General features: G+C 34.2%; 3 protein-coding genes across 9 annotated transcripts in view; 2 read left to right on the forward strand and 1 right to left on the reverse strand.

Annotated features, from left to right (window-relative positions):
* Window positions 1-19,955, forward strand: part of goe (gone early) — a 99,706-nt gene that overhangs the window by 20,109 nt on the left and 59,642 nt on the right. For 3 of the 5 annotated variants that reach the window (XM_070110723.1, XM_070110722.1, XM_070110726.1), the window contains exon 1: window positions 9,290-9,847. The exons of 1 other annotated variant lie outside the window; for it this stretch is intronic. The gene's annotated coding sequence lies outside the window, so the exon portion shown is untranslated. Of the gene's footprint in view, window positions 1-9,289; window positions 9,848-17,412; window positions 17,593-19,955 lie in introns of those variants that run through there. One more of the 5 variants, XM_070110724.1, reaches the window with a different exon arrangement.
* On the reverse strand, window positions 253-6,925 carry LOC106626195 (T-complex protein 11-like protein 1). Of its 2 annotated transcripts, XM_036376339.2 has the most exons (8): window positions 6,568-6,925; window positions 4,529-4,973; window positions 3,347-3,457; window positions 3,112-3,276; window positions 2,564-3,042; window positions 2,181-2,499; window positions 1,955-2,121; window positions 253-1,862 (listed from the first exon to the last, which is right to left on the reverse strand). In XM_036376339.2, the coding sequence occupies exons 2-8, from the start codon at window positions 4,549-4,551 to the stop codon at window positions 1,561-1,563; spliced, it is 1,566 nt and encodes a 521-aa protein (XP_036232232.2). In that variant the 5' UTR covers window positions 4,552-4,973; window positions 6,568-6,925; the 3' UTR covers window positions 253-1,560. The 2 variants fall into 2 exon arrangements, with proteins under 2 accessions (XP_036232232.2, XP_036232234.2); XM_036376341.2 differs by lacking the exon at window positions 4,529-4,973.
* LOC106625069 (probable isoaspartyl peptidase/L-asparaginase CG7860) lies at window positions 7,232-8,619 on the forward strand. 2 transcript variants are annotated; one of them, XM_014244870.3, is made up of 2 exons: window positions 7,232-7,385; window positions 7,467-8,619. In XM_014244870.3, exon 2 carries the CDS (start codon window positions 7,489-7,491, stop codon window positions 8,479-8,481), a length of 993 nt encoding a protein of 330 aa, XP_014100345.2. In that variant the 5' UTR covers window positions 7,232-7,385; window positions 7,467-7,488; the 3' UTR covers window positions 8,482-8,619. The 2 variants fall into 2 exon arrangements, with proteins under 2 accessions (XP_014100345.2, XP_014100344.2); XM_014244869.3 differs by having other exon boundaries at window positions 7,265-7,385; window positions 7,447-8,619.

Genomic DNA, 19,955 nt, shown 5'->3' on the forward strand with positions numbered 1-19,955 from the left:
ATAGGTCCTCTGAGCAATGAGCCAGTAATTTTTTGTGCGGAACCCCTTCAAAAAATATATTAAAAATCTTCGTATTGCAGTCTTATGCTACATTGACACTCAGTTCACAGAAATATAAACCGTTCAACTTTACGAGAGTCAACAGTAATTTTTTAGAATTATTGAGTACCTTGAATTCAATTAGCAGATTAAGCAATTAACCCTAAATAATCACGTTGTCATAAACTTATATGAATGAAATAAAAATGTCTGTGTTTTATTATAGTTATTTATTTTTCACATTAATTGTATATACTAGAGATAAAAATTATATTCAATTGTGTTAAAGTTTTTTTTCTTCAGCGCAACTATGAATATTACGCAAATGTATTGTATGTATGTACGTATGTTTCTAGAATTATAGAATTGTATATCATATTCGCTTGTATAATGTATATATTCCATATATTGTATGTATAGGTAGTATTAGGGTTAATGTTATTAATTTTCAATATCACAACACATTTCTAATTAAGAAATCTTTTCTTTTTCCAATAAAGAAATTAAATAAATAATGTAAATTAATGCAGTAAATTACAACAAAAAAGATAGCTATTGTAACAATTTGTTCACAATATATTATATTTATATATTTTAGTTACATGCTTTTGAATAAGCCATTCACTAAATTCAGTTCGTTTATGTTTGTTTACTTATATGTGTGCATGTAGGTGTATAAAAATTCGTAAAATGTTGGTAACTAAAAACCGATATCACTTCAATGTGGTTGGTGGTTAAGTTAGAAGTTTCAACTAAAAGTAGTCCTTTACTGGATTATCGCACCTAATCGTTGGTGTTTTATATGCAAATAGCTAGAACCAATTTTTAAAACATTCATACTAAATAGTATAAATAGTTTCCACGCACAAGTGTGCCGATAAAGCGAAAATACGACTAACGAAAATATTAAACATAAACACCAAGCATTTGAAGTCTCATTTCCGTTACTTTGAGCAACACAATATCTTTTTTCCAATTTTTTCATATATTTTCATTGGCGTTACGAAGCTTTTGTCGCTAAATAAAATGAAAAATTTCGATTTTTTAACTAAGCTTATAATTTCACATTGAATTTAGCTTCGCTTCATTTAATAATTTTGTGAAACAGTTATTTAAAATAAAATAATAGTACGTTTTGACGTTTGAATTTGTATAATTTTTACGATTTTCGACTTTGCATTTCTTCATTATTAATCTCATTCAATTTGCTTGTTTCTAATGTTATCCATTTTCGTTAAATTTATGTTTGTTGGTTTTTGTTGTTTTTGGGTAGGAAAAATGTTCGATTTTCTGCATGTTTGCCCTCCTATCTACTACGCCTGCTTCATTAGTAGACGCCTCCACACTCCTGGCACAGCAAAGTGGGCGATGTTAGTTATTTCGTTTACAAAACTTCCGATTTATTCTATGAAATCAATTTGTGCCAATGGCAGCACTTCTCTGACAACAACAACCGCACCACATATTCACACATAGCACATACTGCCGCTTGTCGTTTACACTAGCTAGCATATATTTCAATTATTGGCTCTTCGAAGCCTTCTCATCGGCAGTGGCAGCAGCGTTCTGCTCCTTCGCTGTAGCGCCGCCAGCAGCTGCAGCATCGGATGTGGTTACTGTTGTTGCGCTGCTTGCGAAAGGCTGTTGTGTGAGCACTCGCATAAAGTATTCACCGAAGACGGAATGATTATAGGCAATTACGCGTTTTAAGGCAGTGGAATAGGCCTCGAGTTCATCTTGGAAATCGGCATAGCCAGGTGGTGGCGGTGGCAAACCGGCTCTCGAACGTATGGCCAAACGGAAATATGTTTGGAAACGTTTCCCTGTTGAAGCCGATAAGTTATACGAGTGAAAAACAATTGTGCTTATTTAAGTATTTGTAAAAAAGAAAAAAAATATTATAAAAAATGCTTACACATAAGTTGGCCTACAGGTGAATCCTTGTTGCCTGCCTGCATTATTTGCGATTTCAACAACTCCTCCGTATTAGTATCCATCACCGGCTGATTCTCCTTTTGCAAGTACTCATTTATAACGGTCTTGACTTGCAGCCAAACATTTTCTATGGAATCCAAGAGCTCTCTACAACAATAAGATAGTTGTCATAAAAGTGCGTTTTACAACGTTTTTTATTTACTTACTTTTTATTAGAAGTGCCTTGCAATATGATTTCAATTTGTTTGGCAAGTGCCACACGATTTTCAGTGCGTTGCGAAATAATCGGCACACCAGAGCAAATAGAGATGACTGCCGCGCATGTGCAAATACGTTTGGCACGTTGGCCTAGTTTCAAGATACGCTCCTTGTCAACCGATAGCACCTCTGGGAACTCCTTAGACTCGTCCCAGTCCATAAGTTCCATGTAGGCATTAGAGATTGTTTGTTCTGGCGATGAGGGCACATTATTAGCATCATGTGCACAACTGTTCTTCAGCCAATTTTCGGTGGCTGGGAAGCCAACTATAAAGATGCATAAATTAAAATTTGTATATTTAAAATGTAAATGTCTTCGAAATTAACTAACATTTGTAATACTCCAAATATTCCTTGAATTTCTTCTTCTCATATTCCACCGAATTGGCCATAATGTCATTGCGTGCAAAATCGAGTAAAAAGTTGACCATATCTAATTTCATTAGCGCCATTGTTTCGAGTATATTCTTAAAAGTATCCACCACATCTGTGATTTCAGTCAATTGATGCACCATTTCGTCACGTGCTGGTGCACACGACTTAGCCATAATTTGTATGACGAAATTGGCATAAGCTCTAAAATCTAAAACACCCTCCTCGGCTTGTTGTTTGAGAACATCGATGTCCAGTATTTCGTTGATGTGCTGTAAGGCACGTGTATTATTCTGCGAGATGATTTGTGGAAAACAATCTTTGATTTCAGCCAATAATTGTATGGCGTAATCATAGCAGGGGGGATTTTCATTCAATTCACCACGCAATACATCCCAGAAGGCTTTATGCATAATATCTTTGATGCGGCGTTCCAGGCTATCGTGTTGAAAGTTGATTGCATTAATTTAGTAAACAACTTTGCAATTTCAGCTCTTATGATCTTACCTGTTCTCTGGCGGTTCATAAGGCTCGAATTTAAACTCTGGATTAATGGCAATTTCGTGCACCAGTTCCATGTTTTGTATATTTTTTAGCACATCACCCACTTCGTGCAGTGTTAGCACCTTTGGTGGACTACCATCCATGCTGGGCAGAACGAAGCGCGCCAGCCTGAAGTAAAGAAAAGTAAAAAATTTACCGTTAAAGTAAAATAAACTAGCATGATTTTACAATTACTTACTTGTCAGAACTTTCACTCTCAGTGCGACTGCGCAAACTTGAGGCACCGGGTGAGGTACCGAGTAAATTTTCGGGCGGATTAGACTCGCCACCAGAACCGTTGGAGTCCATTCTGAATAAGAAAGTAAGACATTTATAATACAGTAATAGCATGAAATAATTTGGAAACTAAATTTAACTTAAAAATTTTTATTAAAAAGGCTTTTTATAAAATTGAGTTTACTTTTTTTTATAAGCATTTTTTTGTTTTATTTCAAAAAATTCAAATTTACTGCTTATCGCTTTAAATTTTATTATTTCTTATTATACCCTGTCACAGTTTTAGCCATGCCCGTCTGTACGTTTGTCTGTATATGCGAATTAGTCTCTCAGTTTTTAATATATGGCTCTGAAATTTTGCACACGTTCTTTTCTTTCTAAGAAGCTGCTCCTTTGTCCGCACCGCCGACATCGAACCACTATAGCATATAGCTGTCATACAAACTCGCCGTTGAAAATCAAATTCTTGTATGGAAAATTTTTTTATTTGATAATATATCTTAACGAAATTGGCATGGATTATTATCCAAAGCAATGCTACAATATCTGTATAAATTTTTCAAATCGGACCCCTATAGCATATAGCTAGCATACAAACTGATGAAGTACTTGCATGAAATTTTTTTTATTTGTGAAGGGTATTTTTGCGTCGGTTTAACCGAAGTTATCGGGCTTTCTTGTTTTTTATATAATTTTCGATAATAATAAAACATTAATGTGGACAATTTCATAGTAAAATATCATAATTTTGACATTTATACAAATAAATATCCATATAAATAAAATGTATGTATATACGTAAAAAGTATACATTAATATTAACTCATACTTAATATACAAAGCACACGCCGAAGTTAATTAACTTTATAGTATGTACATATGTCTATAATTTTTTTTTTTTGACTAAGCAGTGCAATTATTGCGCAGCAAAGCAGAAAACCAGTAATTTGCAGTAGCCAATGAACTGTGTAGAGACACAAGAAAAAATATATAATTCATATAAAATGTGAAGCGTATGAAAAAATGCATTTCCTAACTTCTATTACACTAATTGTATCTGCATTGATAAACGCAAACTTTTCACCTCCCTTCCCGCTAAAGTGCGGCGAGTAATTTATGGAACTTCCTAACCACTACTACTCACCTTGAAACCGAATCAGCTGGCATATTTGTGCTGTTTATTATTGTTTACTTTTGTTGTCGTTATTTCCAATAGATGTTCTTTTTTCTGTTATTATTGCTACTCCACACTAGGAATTACTAAATGCAGCAACTTTTCATGCAATTCCGCGTCGAACACAAAGACAATTTTTTGCCTTCTGATTATTGAACTGGTTTTACCTAACCTGGCTTATTGCGTGTTTGCAATGTCGTACAAAGACAGACTTTAAGTTGTTTGTTTGACTGTTGATTTCTTTGTTTGCAGCTCCTTATTTGAAAGTAGGAACACACACCACTAACATCAATACTTGCTCTTCTGATGACTGTTTCCTTTGTCTACACAGCAGGTATGCTTTGGAGATTCCGATTTTCAATTTAGTCACGTGTATTTTTAAGTATTTTTTACGCACTTTTTTTATTTTTGCAAGCTGTAATTGAGGTTGAAAAGTTTGTGTAATCAGGATTTGAATTTTTAGTTACTACGCTACTGATTTCAAAATTTTAGAAGTTAGTGGCATATAATTAGCATTAAATATTCAAAATATATGATTTTTAGTTTTTTAATGATCTTGTTTATAGCGGACCAACATCACAGCAAGTTTTATTCAATTTCTAAAAATTTCGTGTATGGTTGGGGTAGTTATTTTATTTTCGTAAGAATCTTGAAATATTTTTACATTCATATGTATGGTAAGTGATTGTAGGTACATGCATTCAAAAAACTTAATATTTCGAGAATATTTGTTTACCGCGCCATTGGATCTATAAGTTGATGACTGAAGTACAAACAGGATGTTTTAGAAGGCTTGATAAAGTAGTTAAACAATACACCCTTCGGCGGAGAACATTGAATTTTACAGCAAAATTTTGCTCCAGCACACAGCTATGGCTTAAAAGCACTATTTCTTGTTTCATAGCTGCAGGAGATTGGGCTTCTGGAAGTCCAGATTTGAAGTCATTGGATACAGTTTGTGGACGGACTGGAGAACATGGCCCCACAGAAAATTTGGAGAAATAATAGCTGACCATTTCGAAATAAAACTTTGTATATGCCTTTTTAGGTAAATATAATTATTATAGTTTCTTTTTTATAACGGCTGGTTCTTGTAACAGAACTTATGGCCGGTGCTACTTTAAATATTAAATAAATCTTCATTTATTTATAATTCTACAACTTTTTGCTTTAGTGCAAAGTAGAAAGTGTTATGCTAACCGCATAGCAATCATAATATTGTAAGCTTTAGTAAAAATATTCACACTTCTGCAAAAAAAAACATTTGTAAACGGTAGATGTTAACAAACGTATGTATGTAAACAATACAATCTAATTATTTCTTGTAAAACTTCTAATTTTCACTTTCATTAATAATCTCAAGGTCGTTCTTCAAAAATAACCGCACATCTCGTCCAAATTATAATATTTTTTTGTCTCTCACTCAGCTCCACTATATATAATAATTTTATATGCATTTTTCAAGCATTGCACAACAGTCGGTGCTTATGTTTTTCAATAGTATACCTCGTCGAATAGGCTTTATCACAAAATATACTAAGGAAATAAACAAACTAAACGACAAAGCAGCAAATGAAAACAAAAATCGTGAAAATACAATGGGGAAAATATACAAATTGTGTATACACACGTAGAGAGGTATGTAGGTCTTTTGTAATACATTTGTACATATACATATATATAATGCAATGAGTGGTGGAACACGGATGGGCGGAACGTAAGGTGGTTGTTTGGGAAACTGTAACAAGGACGGATAAATATACAAAAGGTTGGCATACATACGCACGAGCATGTAGCTAATACTACTAGTATATTAACAATTACAAGGTAAATTGAAACTAAGAACATCCAAATGGCAATATTTATGTGCATAAACATATTATTCAAACATTTTAGTAAATTTGTAAAATTTTCTTTGATAAGCTTTAGTAAAAGATTTAAAAAAGAAAAACTGTAGTACTTACATACATATAATACATAAAATTTTCATTATATTGTAGAAAACATACCCAGCACTGACGCAGCACGATTCCTTCGTCAAAATTTGTAATGTTTATATGTACGTAGCAGACAAAGTACTCTTTCACTTTGTATTTGATTTCCAATGGTAGTTTTTTAAATAAAACGCAGTAAGCGTCTACTGTGACGAAAATTACTACTAAACTTCTATTGTTTTTGTTGTTGCTAAATTGGGTTTACGTTTCGGGCTTAAGCGCACGTTTTTAATACACAATTTTTCTTTGTTTTCAATTGGATAGATTAGTCACAATTTAGTTAGGTTTTGCTGAATAAATGCAAGAGAGGAAACTTTTTTGCCTCTAAAAGCGACCACAATGTTCGAGAAGAAAAAATAGATTGAACAGAAAAGTAAAATAATCAAACGAACAGATGGCAGAAATGTCATCGAGTTTTGTTTTGTTATACTTTATTGGTTTTTTTTCTACATATGTTCGTTGAATCAACATTGCCATATTTCAGTGGATTAAACAAAAAAATCTTCGACACAATCTTGAATTGTTAATTCGAATTCTTGTACATATAAGTATATTCAATGAATATTTTTTATGAAATATATAACTTTCATAAATAAATTTAGTCTGGTTGTGTTTTCTCTAAACAACATTTTATTTTTTATTTATAATGACTTTAGTTTTCCAGTTTTGTTTGTTTTGGTTTCGTTAGTTTTCCAATATAAATTTCCAGCTAAGATAAGGCAGTAGCTTGAGAGTAAACAATGTTAGTGATAAAAAGGGGCCGTGCAGTTGTATTTCTAGACAAAGCGGTAAAATTCCTCTACTTGCATCGTTCATTGATTTTTCGCTGCACAGTGAGTAAATAACAAAAATTATCAAGGAACTTTGAAAGTACAATTATTATTTTTTAATAAGTATGCACCTATTTTTTACAGACATAGAAGTACATCTTTAGAAATGTCCAAACCAGTGCTTCTAGTACATGGAGGAGCTGGTGGTATAAGTGATGCGCGTGTTCCTGGTAAAGTGCAAGGTATGAAATTGGCTTTGAAAGCTGGTTTACCATTGTTGATGCCTGCAAAGGAATGTGGTGGTCACGAAGCGGGTTCTGCGCTGGATGCTGTCGAGGCGGCTGTGCGTGCGATGGAAGATGATGAAAATTTCAATGCTGGCTATGGTGCTTGTCTTAATAGCGACGGCAATGTAGAAGTGGAAGCTAGCATTATGGAAGGTTCACAGTTACGTGCCGGTTGCGTTACCTTACTGAAGGACATCAAATACCCCATCACGGTGGCACGACATGTCATGGAAAGAACTAATCATACATTTTTGGGTGGTGTAAGTGCGCAAAAATTCGCTTTAGAAAATGGTGCTGTACAATTGCCGCAAGGTTCATTGGTGACACAAAGTGCCCGCGATGCATTGGCACAATTTAAGAAACAACAAGCGGAAGGTAAAGATACCACATACGCAACAACGGAGTTAGATACAGCTGTTAAAGAACGTCCGGGTGAGCCAGGCACAGTGGGCGCTGTAGCCATTGATGCTAAGGGCAATATTGCTGTCGCTACATCAACAGGTGGTATAACCGGTAAAGTGCCTGGACGTATAGGTGACACACCACTGCTAGGTTGTGGCACTTACGCCGATAATAAATGGGGTGGTGTATCCACCACGGGTCATGGTGAGACAATAATGCGCTTCAATTTGGCACAAAAAATTTTAGCCAATATTCGTTACGAGAATATGTCAGCACAAGCAGCTACTGAGGTGGCATGCAAAGAGATGACTGCACGCTTAGGTGGAACTGGTGGTGCTATAACTATTGGGCCACAAGGTGATATAGGCGTCGCATGGACGTCAAGGCGTATGGCTTGGGGTTATGTGCGTGATAACGAATTTATTTATGGCATAGATCAGGGCAAAGTTCTAAGTGAGCCATTTGAATAACTGTTAATAAGAAAAGCTTATCGCTAACGAGATAAAGACCGAAACTGCATATACACATTTTACGTTCTTTTATAACAAATTTTTAATGCAATATCTATTATAAAATAAAGACTATAAGAAGACTGCAAACTATATAAAGCTAATTGTATATATTGATGTCGGGGAATCCACAGCCAAGAAATGTCGTTAATGCAGGCAACATTTTTATTGCCGCCTAAAAGTAGGCAATGTTTTCCATTTGATATTATTACTAAATTTATAAAAATACAATTATACAAAATTTCGCTATGAATTTTTAAACTGTATTTTATTAAATAATTAAAAATTAGGGATATTTATTTATCAAAAATTAAATAATCAATTTACAGTATTAACTTTCTTCTCTTCATTCAATATTTTCACATTTTACTCTCTCATTTTTGGGCACCGCTCTCATAAACTACTATCTACGACAAAAATACTTACTGTGCTTGTATGCAATTGCCTGCAATGCAACTTTGGCTACTTCAATGTTTGTCGTTTTGCAATGATCGCTGCCGTTTATACGTGCATAGCAGAAGCAGCTGAGCAGCGAGAAATTAAATGCATGCGAAATGCAATTATTTTAGCTCAGTGTAAAGAAAAATTATTAAATTTAAATTTGTTCTTAATTACACGCAAATATATAAAAAGGCGTATATAATACGCTTAGTATACTCGGTAATAATTACGCAATCTGCTACAACCATGCACACTTCGACCCACTGTGCGCTGCCGATGTCGCAATCGAAAGAACAGCACCATTTCTCCAGCCGATGGCGTCTGCTTCGTTCAGTCTAAAAAGTAGTGGCAATACGATCGTGTGCTGTTATTTTGACGCGTTGCAGTTGACTTGTCTCAATTTCTTGTACGTTTGCGATCGCCGGAATTCGCATTCGCTTAAAAGAAAGTCGGGCAAAACAAAACAAATTTGAAGAGAATCTATTCAAAAAATGCAGTGCCAAAAAGTGTATAAAATTATATAAATGTAGCATTAAAAATTGCTAAATTCCAATTAAGTTATTATATGAAAAGTGAATTGTGAAGAATCTTGTGTGTTAGTATCAATGGAGATTGAATGAGAATTAACAAGTGTGTGAAAAGTTGAATAAATTCAGGCTGAGTTGTGGGCATTAAAAATTAACACAAGCTTGTGAATTAACCGCGATTGTGGGAATTTTTTTGTGCAACGGACGTGCGTATTGTGGGGTGCGTTTGTGTGTTTCACATCAAAAACATACATATGTACAAATTTTGAAAATTTAGCACGCAATATTTTTGAAGATATGAGCCGGCGTATTTTAAATGGTTTAATATCGAGTGGATTAATGTGGCGCATTTAAAGCTGGTAATTATTTTTAATTTAATAGAAAATTAAAAATTTAAGTTTGTGAATATGTAAATGTGTTGTGTACGTGGAGTGTGTCCAAAAAATACCTGTCAAGTCGACTTATCAGAAATTCCTGTTTCTACTTTTTTGTGGCTGCTTGTGCGTCCACCTTTTTTTTGGACAAATCCATATGTATCTATAAACATGCATACATAAACGAAGAAGATTTAGATTGTCTACATTTCCCCTCTTATGTACGCTTGTTTGCGTTGACATTCTAGTTATTCGCTCAAGCTGCAACCAAACACAAAAAGAAACAACAATAAAGACCGTCATGGTTGCCAAGCTTCTGTTTTGGATTAGGGGGGTACTGCTGCGTGAAATATCTATTGAAATACATTTATGTACTAAATATTATATTTATATATACAAAGTATAATAGCTTAAACTTTTAAGCCTTAAAGGGTTATATCCACTTGCAAGTAAAAAAACGGTTTTTTGTGTAAATAAATAAAAATAGTTTATTGTACATATATCGAATTTAACGTATTATAATAATCGGAAACTCATTTTGAAAAAAAAAAAAATTAATTCTTTTGCTCCCGGAGCCGATCTCCAGTAGGACCTCCAAAAAAGGTGTGTGCGGGGAGGAAGATATAAGCGGATATAACCCCGGAATTCGATTTCAATGTTAGATTAACACAGTTCATTTCTGGCACAGAAAAAGTTTTGTGAAAGAATTGCAGATTTACTAACGTTAGCTGTTATTACATAAATTGAGATATAGGTACATATTTGGCAACCCTAAATACTAGCTTCAATTGGGATGCAATCACTGCGCGTTATAGCGAAGCCAACGATAAACGTGATAATAGTGAAACCTGAATAGAAAGGAACAAAATAAACACAAACATATAGCGGCAAAATACCGAAATGCCGGGAAACCGGTTTCGCAGCTCAACGAAGTTAAAACGCACTGCTGCGCAGAGTCAGAGACCAGATTTCGCAGTAAAAACAACAACTGCAACACATGAATGAGATGCTGCTTGCCGAGCTGAATGTGGACAGTGGTAGTGCGGGTGGAGCAACTGTAATCCATAGCTTTTACGCAAATTCCTTTCATACGAAAGCGTTAAGACATATTATTGACGATTCTCTTTTTCGTACTGCTCTAAAGCTCAGTTCTAATAAACGAAGCAGCAAATTGCTGAAATCAATATGCTTACTTTTCTTGCAAAATTTTGACCACCCTAGCGTAAGTTTTTGTCGCCAATGAAGCTCACTAAAAGGTTATGCTAATCATGAAGTCAGGTTGTTTAACAGAGCCAGAGCAATATCGGTGCAATCACGCTTTGGATAAACTTTAACCCTATATGTTTATTTAGACGGAAAACAAAACAATTAGTTACAAAATTGGTTAGTAAAAAAAGAACATTGCCAAAAGTTAGGGCTCAACTAATATTTATTTTCCCGTTTGGTTTTAAACGGTTACATAAGCTTTGTCTACAGATCTTTTACGGATCATTGTTTTGGATGTATTCTCTAAAGTCATCTCACGGTAGATCCAACAGTGCTCGACCAATGAGACTGGATTGTTCGAGGCATGCAAATAGTCCCCTGCATCATACTAACCATCTTTTTGACTGTGACCTGTTAACCCGTCGAAACATTTCGCTTCTGTAGCCATGCGTTAGATTTTAGGAGCCATTAAAGAGTCTTTGATCAGCATGTTTTCTCCTTTTTATTTGGCGGTTACTGCGGTTTTTTCTATCTGAAGCTTATTCGTTTACTTCGTTATATTCAGTAATCATTATGTATCTCAGTTAAACTGAGTTAAATACTAACTTTAGGGAGTATTCCACTTCCGTTCATTAAATATCGTAAAGCCTTCGAGCTCACGATATGATTATATGATATGCAACCTCGGAATTGATCGGACAATTTGGCTCGGTACTGGAATGATTATACCCTGAACAAGCTACGTACATATATTAAGTTTGTTACGATGATTGTAACACCCAGAGGGAACCGTCGGAGACCCTATAAAGGATATATGTTTATAAATTATCAGTGCGACGAGCTGAGCCGATTTAGCCATGTCCATTTGTCCGTTTGCTTTTATATACACGAACTAATCCCTCAGTTTATGAATTATCGATGTGTAATTTTGCACACGTCCTTTTCCTAGGAAGCTGCTCAATTATCGGAAGCGCCGATATCGGACAAATATAGGTTTCCATACAAACTGATCGGCCAAAATGAAGTCCTTCTCCTTTTGTTTATTTGACAAGGAATATTAACGAATTTTGGCATGGATTAGTGTCCAAGGCAACGGTAAAAAATTCTTAATATCGGACCACTATAACATAAAGCTGTCTTACAAACAGACCTAACAAAATCAAGATAAAGATTTTCATATAATAACGTTCTAGAAAAAAAAAACTACTGAATGCAAACCGTTGGCCGCTAACTTTTCACAGGTATGTAGTTATTCATAGTAGCAGTTTTTATAAGAAATGCACCTGTGAAGGGATTATAGCTTCGGTTCGACCGGAGTGAACGTTTTTTTTCTTATTTTGAAATTACTTTGTAAAATGCAACTTTCTTTTGTATACCCTACTCCTATGTACATACATAAGTAACTATAACAATTTAGAAATCGTACGTTTACCCACAAATACTAGTATGTATCTAGACATGATCGGCGTTCTAAAACATCAACAATAACCCATCAATTTATCGATCGCTTTTACAAATACCAAACTAGTTCCATTATACAAACTCACACTCTACGCCGCCTGTCACTTCATTAGCTTTCAATTCAATTCACTAACAGTTGAAGTGATTCTCATGCGTCACTTCCTCCCGCAGGCGGTATTGAACCGTAACGTGCTAGTGGTGTGGTGTGGCATGGCCCGGCAAGGCAAGCCCGCATGCCATAACCTTATAGCGAAGTAAAAAATATACCTGTATATACTTATATATTTGTGAATAGAACTTGTATCCAGAACATACTCCTATGTAGACATTACCTACATATCTACATACTCGTAAGTATGTATGTACATATACATACATTGGTAATTATAGCAGGGAGTGCGCATGCGTACGTTCTCTGGTTCGAACAGTACGTGTTCTGTAACATTTTTTCTCTTTTCACGTATTCTTTTTAAATCGTGTAAAGTAACGTGCATAAAATGTTAATTTCAAGTCGTCATTTATATGTATGACTGTGTTTGTGTGTCTATCTTTCACAATTTGCCTTTCCGTGTGGGTTGCACCAGGTCTCTAAACCTGGTATTTAAATCTTTGGTGTTATTTTTTTCTACGCCGTTTTGAATTGATGCTTTCATCCGGCGCATTTACTCTTTTGTCTCACATTCTCTTCCTTGATGTCGACTTTGTTTTGTACATCTTAATTTCTTTGTTTTCCGGCTTGAGTTCAAATTGCGGGGCGTTTCTGCTGTGAATTTGCGTAATATTGGTAGCGGATTTCAACTGAGAGCCACGTGAGACTAGTAAATTGCTTAATCGTTGTGTCTGTATGCATTTGTGTGCCTTTAGTGAGGTTCTTATGACTGTTTAGCTTGTATTAATTACACAGATTAAGTAGTACGTGCTTTTTGATGAGAAAAAATATTTTAAATTATAACATTATCCATTATTTATTGCCACAGAATATCTATCAGATATTAGTTTCAATAAAATAAGTATTGGAAAATTAATTGTGACCTATTTTGATTAAGCCATTGGATGGTTTTAAAACCAGCCATTTCAATATTCAATTCTTATTTTAATATTATAAAGCAATTAGTTCAGAGTTATGTTGTTAGACCATAGCAGCTAGAAAAATTGGAATGAAAAGGTTAGGATTACTAACCTACATACTAAAGACAATATAATTTATAAGTATATACCATCTGATCAAATTTGGCACGGATTGGCAACAAAATATGTTTTCACGTATTTTAGTACAAATACTTATTATCGCCTTCAAAACCTTAATACAATTCTCTATATACTTATTATAAGCCTCTGAAATTATCTTCATCACCTTTAGCAACTTTTGGTTTTTTCGGTTTGGTTTTTTCATTTCTGGAGCGCCATTTGCTAGATTGCTGGACAGTTTCCACGTTGTACCTATGCATGAATCCACGTCTCGAAACTAGTTCGATGAATGTAGGGTTCTCAGCTACCTTGCCAAGCATCTAGTTTGCGACCTAGAAAATATTCAGGTCTTTTGGTACGAGTCTAGCATTGACACAATTCATACCCTAAACATTAACCAAAATATGTGGAGTGAATTCATAAGAGATGTTGAGATCCTCTGCTATATCTCTGATGCCAACATGACGATTTTCAAGCACTATTTATTTAACTTTTTCGTTATTACCGGCATTAACAGATGGACGACTCACATGCGGCAAGTTTTCGTTGGCTTCACGACATTCCCTAAATGGTACTCAAATACTTGTGTAGACTCCTCAAAACCTATTTGTAACATTTTCAACGGTTCCATAACCGTGACTCTATTGGAAATACGAAATTTCAAGCAAACTCGTTGTTTTATTTTCGTGGTAAAAATCGCCAGACAAACTTTTCCCGTCGCAAAGAAATATCTTTCAAACACTCATTAATTGACATATGAAGATCACACTTCACACGAACATAAAAAAAGATTGTACCAATCTAGGAAATGTTTTTTTTATTGCTTTGGTTTGCGCGCGGTTTAAATGGATGAGTCCGGGTAAAAATCACATAAAAATACCACATATTGGTGACAGTTTCTGCTTCTTCTATAACGAATTTATTGTTCTATTACTCAAGTATTCCAGGCCACTCTATAGCAAAATATATTCAGATATAATGCGCCTCCCTTTTTCGTGTATTTTCAACTGGAAATCTTTACACGCCTTGGTTCAGTACTGTAATTAATATTAAGGGCTCAAACTTTCAGGGATTTGTTTTTGGGTATTTCCAACAAATGTTCACGATGGGACCGAAAAAAATTGTTTAAAAAAAGCACCCTAATATTATAATATAGTATTATAAAGAAATACTGCATTCATTCTGTTGTAAATAATTTATACATTTGTTATCAATTATAAAAATATATATTTATTGTTAATTTGTCACAACCCTGTTATTCTTTAGTACTTACTGATCGTATAAGCTTATGCCTCTGTATATACATATGCCATACACTTGTATAGACAATAAATTATTGATGTCGCTAACTAATTGAGAAACGTCAAATTAATTTTTATCATATTGAGAGAGACACATTTTTCAAACCGATCGCTGACAATTTGTTTTCTGTTATCACTGATGAGATTGCACTACCATACAACCTATTAGAAGTGTGTATTAAAAATACATTTGTAGAACAAAGCGTGTTTGAAAATAAAAAGCAATTGCAATTGACCGACAATTTCAAAGAAAATACACGCACACACATGGAGTCACTTTGAAGCTGTCAATTATGTTGTTAGTGCTGACAATTTGTTGATATGTTAGCGAGGTTCACCTTGTTAGCGTACTACGATTGCAAGTATTTATTTTTCATATGTAGTAAGAGATGAAGTGAAGGAAGAAAAATTGCTTGCAATATACATATCCGAAGTTTTCAATTTAAAATTCAAATAAGATATGGTTTGGAATGATTTCAGCTTTATTCAGCTTATAAGAACTTAGATGTACGATCAATGGTCAAAAATTGCACTGATAGTAGCACAACCTGCAACTTTCCAAAACTAGGTCTTTCATTTCTTTTCAAAAGTTTTTCTAAAATAGATTTGTCATGTAGAAAGCATTAAGATAGTTTTGGTCTCTAATGCCTCAGTATTTATTATTGTGCACTCCCAAAACTACCAAAAAGTCTGAATATCGTTTTAAAGAAATTGGGAAATTTTCGATTTTATTAATAACATACACCGAAACATTGATTGGAGCGAGTCCAATTATAGTTGTAGTACAAGTTTTCTTTTGCTTCACAATATTCTTCGAATTTAACGATTAATTGTTGCTGATTTTCTTTCCACCGAGTATTCTCTGGAAGTCTAAGAATTCGATACCCAATTCATGCAATTTTGTCTTCATTTTTGTTGGTTTGTTACATGTTACATTTTTTTTCTTCAAATTGCTCCGGTTTGTTTTTAGTTGGTTGTGAGCTCGCGCGGCACCCACTTTGCACAGCGCTTTCGCAAACCCAAATTTGCATCAACAGTAAAGATAGCGCGTTAGTTTGATATCTTTAAAGTGTTGGCATTCTCGTTTAATTTCTTTCTACGGTCATCAAAATTCATTTGGTGGATTTGTTTGGACGTTCCCAGCGTTGATCGTCTGCACGTAGTTTAAAGAACCACTGACGAATACTTGTTTGTCCCAGTCCAGAACCAAAATTCATCACGACACTTTTTCGTATCAGAAACATTTTAGTTTTCTTTAAAATACAACGTACCACGAACATATGGATTTAGTTCCGGTGGCGTTTTCTTATGAAGACGGTACAAGCTTTTTAGCCAATCTGGTATACTCCCGAAATCTGTCTTATTATGCCTTCTGAAATGTTACAGTTAAACAGTAATCTTATATTCCTAGCACGATTCTTATATTCGTCATCTCTTTAAATTAGTTTTAGCCGATTTTGTAGTTATTTGGCATTCTTTTGATAGAGGGATGTATGTTAAAGCTACCGGTTATCTTTTGAGTTTTCTTCGAGCTGTTTCTTAATACTTCTAGTTAGTTTTTCAATAGTCCCTGTCTTCATTGTCATTTTTGTTGTGAGAGTACCGTATTTTCGGTATTATTATTATGTGTAAGTCTTTTTGCGAGTTGATGTGTTCTCGGCTTTGTCAAGTGTTTAATTGAGAAGCTAATTAACCATTTATTCACTCTAATTATTTATTCTTCATCTAATAATGTACATATATCTTCGCCTCCGCCGTTAGGGATCATCGTCTTGTGGTTATTAAATATCGCGGCATAAAAAATATATATATAGTCTCTGCTGGGTACTGCAAGCAGGTTGTCTCAATGTTATACATAACATACCTCACTATTTATTATACCTGTGGTCTTGGCTTCTTAATTTGGTAGCAAGTGTGTAATGTGTGGTAATCTGCTAATTTTAGGTCGTCTCAGCGATAAGAAGCTTAAAATTCATCGCCATAATGATAATATAAAACCGTTTGCGTATTATTTTCAAGGTGCTGAAGTAAGTTGAACGTTAATTTGAATGACTAAACGTTTGTAATGTGATATTTGGAAGAAAAAAATAAAAAACGCAATGCAGTGTATTTAAGTTACCATGCTTTAGCAATTCGTTGTTATGTTAGTTATGTAATTTATTCAGTCAATGCTTTTGCGCCACTTTGGTATATTTTCTAGTGGAGATAACTGAATCTTTCGAGAATATTTTGCTTTTTGTTTTGGTCTTAAATAACTTATCTTATCAACTCGTAGCACTTAGTATTAACTATGTGAAGTAGCAGCTCCAATAGCGAGTTCGCAAAAGTTAGTTGCTTATTTATTGTAATGAAAGTGTGATGAAGTAATTGAGTGATAACTAGAATATCAAACTGGTATAAAATTTTTTCGGAATGCCTTATTTAACGAGTACACTAAAGTACTATTGTGTATACAAGCTGGTGGTTTGATTATGGAAATTTACTAGTAAAGATGATAGTTGCTTTGATATGGAAATGCAAAATGACAAAAAGACGAAACGGAAAATAGTTGGATGAATAGGTGACGGAGAATTGGTAATAACGATTTCAGTGTGAGCACTTGAAATGTTTGTCAATTATTTCAATATATAAACAGTTCATAAAAATATTTGCTATAAACATCAATTATGAACATTTGTAACACTTTTACAATCTTAATGAGAATTTATGACTTGTGATTATGTTATATACATATTTTTGTTTGCCCTTTTTGTTGTTGTGCTAATTTGCCTTATGTTTGCACATGATTTAATTGGTTATTCATAGCACGAGCATATGCAATTGTATGCCGATTAAGCTAGAATAACAAGCGAAGTCAATGAATTGGCCTGGCTACTCTTCTGTTTACATTTTGGATATACTCATATTTACTTAGCTTACTGGCTCTACGAACTTCTCTGCAGGTGTGTAGGTAAACCGTATACGGTTGCATAGTGTACGAGCGAATATTATGTATTGTATTACGAATATTTTGTTTGTCGAATAGCCAGTCGAATAATTTATTTTTTATAAGACTGCAAGAAGTTCTGTTGCTGATATTTTTAATATGGAACTTTGTTAAGCTTTTCACGGTTTTTAATACAAATCCTTATTATCGCCTTCAAAATAGGCGCCTTTTGAGACAATACAAACTTGCCAACGCTTAATCCAGCCACGACTTGGATGATCTACAGTGCCTTCAGCGAATTTTGGTCAGTTCTTTTGGTATTAGTCTATCATTGACACGCTTAATACCCAAAACATTAACCAAAATGTGTTAAGCCGATCCATAAGAGATGTTGAGATCATTTGCTGTTTCTCTGATGCCCTTAAGGCCCACACGACGATTTTGAAGCGTTTTTTTTTATTATTTTTTTTTGTTGTAATTTTTCGATGTTATGGTCAGTAACAGAGGTGGATGGAGGACTCAAGTGAGACATGTTTTCGATGATTACAGGACCTTCACTGAATGGTTTGTGTCACTGAAATACTTGCGTTCGTGCTAAAGTAGACTTCCCAAAACACTTCTGCAACATTTTCTACGATTCTGTAGCCGTGATTCCATAGGAAATTCGAAATTTCAAGTAAACTCGTTGTTCAATTTTTTTCTAATGGTAAGAATAACCAGACAAACTGTTCGCGTCGTAAACAAACAGCTGCCAAACGCATACAAATTGAGATAGGCAGGACGAACTTCACACGAACATAAAAATTATTGTACCAATCTAGGAAAAAAATATGTATCGATTTGGTTGGAGCACGCAGTTGAAATGGACTTGTCAAATCAGGTCAAATTTGATCAGATCCTTTATCTAATTGAATATATTACTAAAAAAATATAACGTTGTTTTGAATAAACCGAAAGAAACAGATTAAGATTCGCAAAATAATTTTCCATTAATATATTGAATGAAATGCCCTCCTTGGAGTCAAAGTTATAAAAAAACAGTTTCGATTTCGATTTTAATCAGTCACTAGAAAATTATTATTTATATGTATGCATATTTGTTTGAATGCTTTTTTTGCATTGTTTTGTATACCTTTGTCTGAATTTTGATCGCACTCTATGTATGCTTGCGCTGCAATTATCATGTAAATTACGAAATATACCAGCGGCCAATCATTTAAATGATTAAGTGATGAACTCGCGCGTAATGTAAATTGTTTGTATCTGAGATATCCATGCCAGTAGGAATTAAATGTTATACAATAACATTTAAGCGGTCTACGATTCGCCAAGACTTGGATAGTTAAGAATCGAACAAACAACTGGTATAAATTCAATGGACTGGTATAATCGATTAGAGATAAAAGCGACTGCTGTAAAATATCGATATTACATATGTACATATTTCATGTGTACATATCATGACACCTAGTTTGGCTAGTCTTTGTTTATGCTATTTCCACGTGTTTTACCTAAAAAATAAATTAAGGCGGTTGCTAAAAATTTTGGTTTTTCTGGTGCGTCCTGTATTGAGGTAGAGTCTCCATTAGGATTAATTTGATACAACTTAATTTAATTTAACTTTTCTAGGCCTTGTAGATATCGAAGCAATAGTCCGAAAAGTGTATGCGGAAAAGGTATATTCGAGAGGATTCTAAAAAATTTAGGAGTTATCAGATTAAATTTTTTGTTGTGTTGGTTTAAGCTTTATTCTATAAACTTATTAGCCAAACAGTTATCAATAATTGTTACTGCTTATTCCGACACTCTCTATTTATACCTATTATGAGCAGAAATTCCCTCGAAAAATACCTAGTCTCGTTACCCATTGTCGCTACGGAACACAAAACATAAATTACCACCAATTGCTTCCAATTGATGATTGTCTTTTTGTTACAAAAGAATCTCAAACAATGTGATGAGCTGCAGATACAGATGAAAGAAACAGATTGCACACGAAAAATGCGAACGA

The sequence above is a fragment of the Bactrocera oleae genome, chromosome 5, assembly GCF_042242935.1.
Source record: "Bactrocera oleae isolate idBacOlea1 chromosome 5, idBacOlea1, whole genome shotgun sequence".
NCBI lineage: Eukaryota > Metazoa > Arthropoda > Insecta > Diptera > Tephritidae > Bactrocera > Bactrocera oleae.